The sequence below is a fragment of the Cannabis sativa genome, chromosome 2 (genome assembly GCF_029168945.1).
Source record: "Cannabis sativa cultivar Pink pepper isolate KNU-18-1 chromosome 2, ASM2916894v1, whole genome shotgun sequence".
NCBI classification, from domain to species: domain Eukaryota; kingdom Viridiplantae; phylum Streptophyta; class Magnoliopsida; order Rosales; family Cannabaceae; genus Cannabis; species Cannabis sativa.
In genome coordinates this window covers 6179172-6188870 of record NC_083602.1, presented here as the reverse complement: position 1 = coordinate 6188870, position 9699 = coordinate 6179172, and the positions used below count along the sequence as shown (strand labels likewise).

General features: G+C 35.6%; 1 protein-coding gene across 1 annotated transcript; it reads right to left on the bottom strand.

Moving 5' to 3' along the window:
• Positions 1 to 1951: 1951 nt before the first annotated feature.
• Positions 1952 to 7574, bottom strand: LOC115719333 (outer envelope protein 61). The gene is made up of 10 exons (XM_030648321.2): positions 7285 to 7574; positions 6588 to 6818; positions 5462 to 5518; positions 5222 to 5350; positions 4848 to 4925; positions 4688 to 4758; positions 4339 to 4584; positions 3221 to 3785; positions 2862 to 3005; positions 1952 to 2493 (listed from the first exon to the last, which is right to left on the bottom strand). Exons 1-10 carry the CDS (start codon positions 7372 to 7374, stop codon positions 2347 to 2349), a joined length of 1758 nt encoding a protein of 585 aa, XP_030504181.2. The 5' UTR covers positions 7375 to 7574; the 3' UTR covers positions 1952 to 2346.
• Between the last annotated feature and the right edge of the window lie 2125 nt (positions 7575 to 9699).

Genomic DNA, 9699 nt, shown 5'->3' with positions numbered 1-9699 from the left:
ATTCTCACCATAGCCGTGTCAAAGAATTGGGAGATTAGACAACTCGACATCAACAATGCCTTTTTAAATGGTGTGTTGCAAGAAGATGTTTATATGGTACAGCCACCAGGGTTTGAAGACCCTACTAAACCAACACATGTTTGCAAGCTACACAAGTCGCTGTACGGCTTAAAGCAAGCACCCCGTGCTTGGTTTGACAAACTAAAAGGAACCTTGATCAGCTGGAGCTTTCAGAACTCGAAGGCTGACACTTCCTTGTTCTTCTACAGGAAAGGGCAGACAATAATCATGGTGCTAATTTATGTAGACGACATTATTCTCACGGGAAATAATGCAGAAAAACTTGATCACTTCATCACTGAACTGAATAAGAACTTTGCTCTCAAGGATCTCGGATCCCTGCACTACTTTCTCGGCATAGAAGCACACAGAGACAACACGGGCCTATATCTAACTCAGACAAAATACATCTCAGAACTGCTGGAAAAGTATGAGATGCAGAATGTGAAAACTTGTCCTACTCCAATGGTCTCGGGAAAACCACTGTCTAAGTCCGATGGTGAGCCTCTGACTAACGCAACAATCTATAGAAGCTTGATAGGAGCCTTGCAATATCTTTGTCACACACGACCAGACATTACCTTTGCAGTTAACAAACTCAGCTAGTTTTTGCAATCTCCTACAACCAGCCACTGGAGTAGTGTTAAGCGGGTCTTGCAATACTTGAAAGGGACCATGTACCATGGTTTACACATCAGCTACAGTGAAAGGCTGGCCTTGGTGGGATACTCTGATGCAGATTGGGCGTGTTGTCCCGATGATAGACGATCCATTGCTGGCTATTGTGTCTATTTTGGAGATACACTTGTGTCATGGTCGTCGAAAAAACAGGCTGTTGTGTCACGCTCTAGCACAGAGTCTGAATATAGAGCTCTGGCCCATGTTGCCTCTGAGATAACTTGGATTGAAACACTTCTCAAGGCGTTACAATTTACCTCTCCTCATAAACCAATCACATGGTGTGACAACTTGAGAGCCAGCTCTCTAGCAACCAATCTTGTCTACCATGCCCGTACTAAACACATCAAAAGTGATGCTCATTTTGTCTGAGATAAAGTGTTGAAGCAAGAATTGGAGATCAGATATGTGCCATCCTCTGACCAGATCGCAGATTGCCTCACCAAGGGACTGTCACACAGTCAGTTTCGGTTTCTTGTTGACAAACTCGGAGTGAGACCCTCACCCCATCGTTTGAGGGGAGGTGTTAAGACAATTACCAATTGCAGTCCCTAGGGTGCATCTCTGTATGGTGTACTGCTGCACACTTTATTCCTCTCTCTTGGGAGATATTCTCCTCAGCAGCTGTCAATGATTGCTTAATGATTGTGTGTACGAATTCTGTTATTCTAGGATATTCTTTTTGCTTTCTGTTATGCCACTTGGCACTCTGTAATTGGTTCCAATTGTATCAATCCCTCTATAAATGAATTCCTCTGGCTCAGAATCGATTGAGCTGAGTTTTTGCAATTTTCTATTTTCCCTAAAAACTTTCTTACACATGTGTAGCAATTATAATAACAATTATTAAAATATCATCTTTTCCTCTTTACTCTTTCCTCTTTCTACTACCGTGATCTTATTATCTCTTCAGATTTCACCATTCACGGTCTCTCTTCTTCAACCTCCACTTCAAGTATCCATTTCAAAATTAAAAAACTTCACTTCAAGTACTAACTTTGCATATTTCTTATTCTAATGGTGAATTTCTTTGGTTTAAAATGTTCACTTGTATATTAAAAAAGCATACTTGAAGTTTAATAATCCTTTATATTACACACAAGATAAATAGCAATGTCTGTTTTATAATTTTTTCAAAAGCCTTAAAAACGTATAAAAAAAGTATCTGTTTTATAGTATGACCTCAAAAAACTAAACGGTTAACCAACAAAAATTTCAAAAACTTGACATATCATTTAGTGGGCCAATTTAAAATTACATACTAAAGAACTTACTCAGGATAAACTTCCTTATCCCCATTGTGATATTCCTTTTGGGCAAATTCACCTCTCTCTAAAATCTTTCTTATATTACAGTATCAAGCCAAACCAACTAGTAGTAGTACCCCAACAAAAAAAAAATGAAATAAATTCAAGACTAGTACCTGAAAATAATAATATATTGGGCACCAATCCATTCCCTCCTTTCCTTTCTTCCAAATTGAATAGAACAATCTAAACTCCACACAAGGTTAGATATTGACAGAAAGGAATCTTGATTCTGACCATTTCACTCATCTACATGTTGAACTAGTTGGTGATCAGATAGTTAACAAGCTCGGGTTCCATTCTAGCCCCCAATATAGCCCAGCCGGTGGAGGATTACTGCCAAGATAAGTATGACTACAGCCAAAATCATACCGGGTCTACCTAGAAGCCAATTCTTCGTCTTCTTCACACCTTCCACTCCCTTTTGCATCCTTTCTGCCCATCGCATCTGTATCAAGAAATAGAAGTACCAAGATTACCTATCGAATTCACACAAAGATAATATACACTATTGGCACTGGCACCAATATGAAGTAAAGCTTATCAGTTATTAGTGTCTTCTCGTTTGAAAAGCTCAGGGGTGATACTCTTCCATGTAGCAGATATTTTAGCGAAGTCACAGATAGCATGGTGTAAGGAATTCATCCAAGTCTAAGTGAAAAAAGCTCACAATCTCAATAAAATATTAACTACTTTGGTATCATGGGGTACTAGCAGTAAAAAGAAACTTAGGGTATATGCTACAAGATTATTTATTATTATTTTGAAAATAAGAATGAATTAGATAAAACAAAGCCTTGGAAGCTAAGAATATACCATTTTATCCAAGCTCTCTGGGGTTAAAGATGACATCGCTTGTTGTGCTTTCTCTGCATCTTCCGGGGAAAGTTTGAAACCAAATTGTTCACCCATGTTTGCCATCATTTCTGGGCTCATATTCTTTATCATTGATGTGAACATCTGCAAATTAATGAATGTTTAATGGACGTGTGAGAAATCATACAACTCTTATCCTTCCCATTATCAAATGCTCAAGTACCTAATCCAAATTTTGTCAACCCATCTTCACTTAATAATTTAAAGCACACATCTTACTCCAGAAAACAACCCATATAAATTAGACCAAGGGAAAGGGATAATTCTAATTTTAAACTATAAAGTATAAAAAGGCAAACCTGCCGCATTGCTGGATCTTTCATTTGGTTTCTCATCTGCTCTTGCAGATCACCAGTGGGAGCGGGGAAGCTTGACGGAGGAGGAAAACTTCTTGAATTGGAATACGAACTACTTTCCCCTCGAACATTAGCGTCATCAATAACAGAACTGGCTCCGGCACTTAAACCACTATCTGAACTTGTTCCAGCTGCATTTACAGCAGTAGGCATTGGAAATGAGTTATTTCCCCTCAATTGTGTTGCCATTTCAAACATCTTCTGAAGTTCCTCTGGTGGCATTTTATTCATCATATCAGATGCTGTTTTCAGCATGTCAGGTGTCAGATTTGGAGGAATTGACCCAGGTTTGAAACTGTCATTAGTGCCAAGGCCTCCCATAAAACTTGGGCTATCCCCCTGAAATGAGGAAGCCATTTCAAACATTTTCTGAAGTTCCTCAGGTGACATTTTCCCAATCATGTTTGATGCAGACTTTATCATATCAGCATTTACCTCTCCAGAGTTACCGGCATTCAAAGCGGCAAGGGTTTCCGGATCAGCATTTGCAACGAATTTCTGGAATGTTCTATTAATGAAGACATACATGCAGAAAAGTAAATTACTTGGGTTACAAATCTGTGAGTGAGAAAAATAGACCGGAAAACATTGCAACAAATGAACAGTGATAACTGTACATAGCATTTCAATAGCATATCAGAAAAAATGTGCAGTGCTGGCTTAGCTTAAGCAATAAGTTGTCATGCAAGTGGTCGTTTACATATTATTATTATATAATATATATATATATTTATAGAGAGAGAGAGAGAGAGAGAGAGATGTGCGTGAGTATGTAACATGATCAAACAAAACTAGATGACCTTTTACACAAGGAAACAGTAAGCAAAATTAGAGTGCCTGACTAAGCAATAAAATTAAAACAACTCATTTAGAGTAGAAGCAAGCCACAAGCAAACTGTGTTCTTACTTCATATTTAACATGCATGTTGATCTATCTGTTGTTTTAAATAGAAGGTTATATTTCTGTATATTAATGCTCCAAAACTAAAAACTCTACAAAGTCTAAGGCTCAAATTTTAACTATACAAACTACATCTAACATCCTATATGAAGATACCAACCTAATAGCTTCAGGATTGTTTTTTAAACCCTGCAAATGCTCAGAATTGGTTGACATGCCACCACTAGAAGACACTCTCTCTGTTTTATCTGAGTCGCTGATTTCTCGTGATTGTGTGACTGAGCACTGTGTTGTTGATGGTTTAATGTCATAAGAAGCTGCAGTCTCATCTTCATTTATCTCTTCAATTACTAAGCCTCTTGGTGCACGTGCACCACCCTCCTTTACTAATCTTTCCTCCGCATCCCTGTGAAAATAATAACACAAGTTATATAAAAATATATTTATCTATACAATTAATGTTGATCTGCAATTGCAAAGTCTGAGAAAATCATTCACAAGAATTACACCTTAAGACCTCTGCAATTGTTTCATCATCAGGAGAAACTTCATGCGCCTTGATAAGATCAGAGACAGCATCCTAAGAACAAGAATTGTCCATCAGTATCACCAAAGGTGAGCATGGAAATTTCATAAACATCCCTAAGAAGACATTTAAAAGAGACTCACCTGTAGTTGACCTAGTTCTTTATATGCTTGACCTCTCCGGTAAAGTGCCTTCACATTTTTCACATCATATCCCAACACCTATAACAATGTAAAATATTTTTTAAGTTGAGGGAAACTAAAAATTTCTTCAGCAAGTTGAAAAGAAAAAATCCTAATCAGCATGAATGAATTGTTAATATTTGCAAATACCATCTGAATATAAAAAACATTATTTTCTGAAACATTTTTCTTTGTTATAAGAAACATAACAGGCAGATTAAAATGAGAAAATACAACAGCAATATGCGAGAACAAACAGTCCTCTACCTCTTTATTATTGATCAAAGTTGACTTATATATAGTATAATATACAGCAAATGGAAACAACTCAATACCTCAGAGCCTTCTTTTATGCATTCATCAAACTGCTTTGTTTTCAAGTAACATGACATCATGTTTAGTGAGCATGCCAACTGTAATGTTCGGCCTTTTGATGATGGAACACCTTTTAAATTATTTTTAGCCTAAGATTTCAAAGATGAAAATATACAAATCATACTCAAAAACCAAATGTTCACAATGAAAGTAGAGAAAGTTCTCTTCAAGTAGGTCAAAGTGACAGAAAATATACTCACAAGACAGTACTTCTGCAAGGCATCGTTGTACTTTCCCTGGCTATGAAGCTCATTTCCCTGCCAAATTTTATGCAAACAAGTGTGAATTATAGCAATGAAGAAAGACTTGAAGAAACTATGAACACTTTATGAAATATATGTTCCACTATAATTTCGAAGGACTGATCACCAATGTTCTGATCACTCCTTTTCAACCAAAGAATGATAAAAATAAGTCGAATCACAGGTAAGAGATTTCTAACAGTAATTGGTTCTATTATTTTTTCCACTAGAGGCAGGAATTGCAGATCAAATGATATAGTTAAGATTTTGTAAGATTAAACGCATTTATTGAACACTAGCAGGAACATTACAGATCAAGTGATATGGCTCACGAAAAGGTATAAACATAAATAGTTAAATGTACATTAATGAAACATCTGACCCTTTAATAAGTACGCAGGTCAGAAACAAAAATTGATAATCAAATTGTCAGTTTACCTTTCCTCATTTCATTCTAACTCTCGAATCCACTACTCATTTCATGTTCAGAAAATTAGAAACAGTATAAGAGTATCACTATAAGAAACAAAAACTGTAGTACTGCTTGTCCTCTGAGTCACACTTATAATATATCTTTTTAAGTAAGAAACTATACTACTTATCAGATTCGGGTCACAGTTTTCCTCTCGGTAAGACGATTGAAGCTCATGGGAGGTAGTTGTTTCAGTTGAAGCAGCAACTAGCCAACTAGATTTCCCACAATATGTTTCTGACCTAAAAGTCTTAGGCATAAATTCTAAAACTAAGATAATGGCATATTTTTCCCTTTTAACTTTTAAGTACTTTCTGCTCTCTGTTTCCAAAACCAAAGCTAAAATTGCCAAAATTCTATGGTGCTAATAGTAATTAGTAAAGTTGGTATACCAAACAAATAAAATAGTTCATTTAATTTTGGCAGCATTACAACGTCAAATTCATGCTAAGTCAATATAACAAATGTATGGAGAATATAATGTAAGCTTAGGCATACTATCTTTCATCTTACAGGCGACCAACTTAATACTGAACCATAAAATATTAAGAATGTCAAAGTTAACATTAAAAATTGCTCAACAATCAAAAGTAAAATATGAGGGAAATAAACCTGTTTCTTCAGCATTTGAGCTCCATTCAATTCATAAGCGACCTGGGCATCAAGACGCGTACGCATAGCTGCTATCTCTTCAGGCGTTGAGTTAGCCATCTTCTCTCCAATCTCAGCCATTTCCTCCGGACGGGTATGCTTCAACTGTTCTGCTGCATTCTTCAGGTCTTCAGGCCTCAAGTTCTTCATTCCTTCAGAGGCCATCTTCAGTAACTCCGGATTAGACATCATCTGCAGCGCCATTTAGGCATAATTACCATAACAACCATGCCCAGTTAGGAAATCATCACTGAATTCTAATAAAACCAAAACCCCAATTATCACCAAAACTGAACTTATAAGAATGTTTTAACCTCACGCAGTACAATGAGCATAATATCTAAGTAACAAATAGAATTTTTTCATGACCTCATTTGGAAAAACACCATGAACAAACCAAAATTCTATTCTACTACAAACATACCCACTTCTCAGAATTTCATAAATTTTCTTACTTTAACTAACAATATTTTTTTGTTTAAAAAAACAGTGAATTTGTCCAAAGCAATTAAAAATTGAAATTCGGAAAAACCAAGAATAACAAAAAAAAACAAGCAAAATTGGAGAAAGACATAACTAATTATATCACTGTCAAACATTTAAACCTTAATAAAATAAAAGGATTAAAAAAATGGAAATTAAAAGGGTTAGATTAAACCTGTTGTTGGATCTTGGCTAACTCGGCAGGTGACATGCGACTCATCTGCTCCTGAGCGAGTCTAATGAACTCGGGATCCATCATGTTCATTTTCACAATTACTCTATCGAATCTCTTCAACCCTCCAATGAATAATCCAAATCTAATACCCAAATTCACGAACGAAGCCAAATCTCAGATTTTCACTCCTACTTTTTTTTCTTCTAGAAAACAATATTATACAATAAAGAATCAAATATGAAAGAAATGGGAGTCGGAACAAAGCAGAGCAGTTATTAAATATTAATTAATAATTAATAATATATAATATCGAAAAATTCTATAATAAACCCCTAAAATGCCTAAAATGCCCATTCTTATTTATTTCAGCATTTCAAAAAAAAAAAAAAAAATTGAAATATTTAATAAATTTTAAGATTTCAGACAAATTTAATTTGTTATACGAATGACTCTTCTATTTTATAAACATATAAAATTAACACTTTGAACACTACTTGTATATTATAAATTATTACAAATATTTAAAATTTTATACGATATGTTAAATAATTAGGGAAATTTGATTTTCTATACTTAGAAAATCAAAAAATTTGATTTCTAAACTAATAATTTAAACCCTAAAAAAACTATATTTTTTTTTTCAAAACCCCAAAAATACCCCCAAACTAAAACTATCTCTCTTTCTCTCTCTATCTAGCCGGTCCCAAGAATCCCACACCCCAGGTCCGATGGTCGGACCATGGGGTCCGATGGGGTCCGACCAATCGGATCCATCGGACCCCAAGGTCCGACCATCGGACCTCTCTCTTCCCTCTCTCTCGAATCGCGGGGAAAAAAAAAAAAATTAAAAGCGGTCGGACCTTCCGGTCCGATGGGTCCGATGGTCGGACCCATCGGACCCGAAGGTCCGACCATCGGACCTCTTTCTTCCTCTCTCTCCAAAATCGCAGAAAAAAAAAAAATTTAAAAGACGGTCGGACCTTGGGGTCCGATGGGTCCGATGGTCGGACCCATCGGACCCCCAAGGTCCGACCATCGGACCTCTGTCTTCTTCCCTCTCTCAAATCGCAGGAAAAAAAAAAAAAAGTTTCAGAGGGTCGGACTGGGGTTGCTCTTTCGGGTTGGGGTTGGGGTCGGAGGGGTTGGGGTCGTGGTCGACGGGGGTGAGGGTGGTGATCGGCGTTGGGGTTGACGTGGGTGGGTGAGGGTAGTTCGGGTGAGGGTGGGCGGTTGGGGTGAGATAGAGGGAGAGAGAGATGATGCAGAGAGAGAGAGAATATTGTGAGGGGGGTATTTTTGGGGTTTTGAAAAAAAAGAATAGTTTTTTTAGGTTTTAAATTTTTGGTTTAGGGAAAATTTTTTTTGATTTTTTAAGTATAGAAAATCAAATTTCCCAATAATTATAATTTATTTTAGAGTGTGCATTATAGAAACACAAATAAATTTAGATGGAAAAAATAAAAATGAAAATAGAAAATGAGAGAGAAAAAGAACAAAATTGGGGTCTAAAGACCAAAGCCAACCAAACCTGAAAATAGAAAATGAGAGAGAAAAAGAACAAAATTGTCTAGCGAAGACACGAGTCACCTCAGATGAGAAATGAAAATAGTATACTATATAGTAGGGGTGTACGTCGGTCGGTTTAGTCGGGTTATAGCATATTTTTATCAACCCAATATAAATATCGGGTTGCAAATATTTAACCATAACCCGCCCAATCAAAAATTAGAGAAAGTTCAACCCGCCCAATGATTTCGTCGGTTTGGTCGGGTTAACCCGTCCAAACCGTTCTTCACTTTTTTTTTATAATTATTATTGTTAGTTTCTACTATTCAAATAATTAGATTTTTTAAAAAATAAAAATATATTATTTATATTTCAAGTTAAAAAATACTATAGTTTAAATTAATTTTAAAAACCTTAATATAAGATAAATATAATTGAGTAAACATAAAATAATTGAATAAAAAAAGTAATAAAATATGGTAGAGATTTTAAACTTTAACTTCAATATCCAAATACAATAAAAACTATTAACTATAAAGTCTAAGTTTAAGTTAAACACTAAAATGTTTAAACTTTAAATACAAAATAGTTTAACTAATAAATGTAATTTATGTGATATAATATATAACTTTTATAAAAAAAAAATATATAAATCGGTTTAATTCGGTTTATTCGGGTTAATTGGGCGGTTTAGAATAATTTGTAAACCACCCAATATATTCATTGGGCGGTTTGGATTTTTATTGTATTATTTCGGGTTGTATTTTTTATCGGTTTATTCGGTTTGGTTTGAGCGGTTTATTCGGGTTGGGCGGTTTGTAAATTTTATTGAACACCCCTACTATATAGTACTACTAGTCTACTGCTACGCGTCTACGAAATTACCTTTATACCCTCTCTTTCTCATGT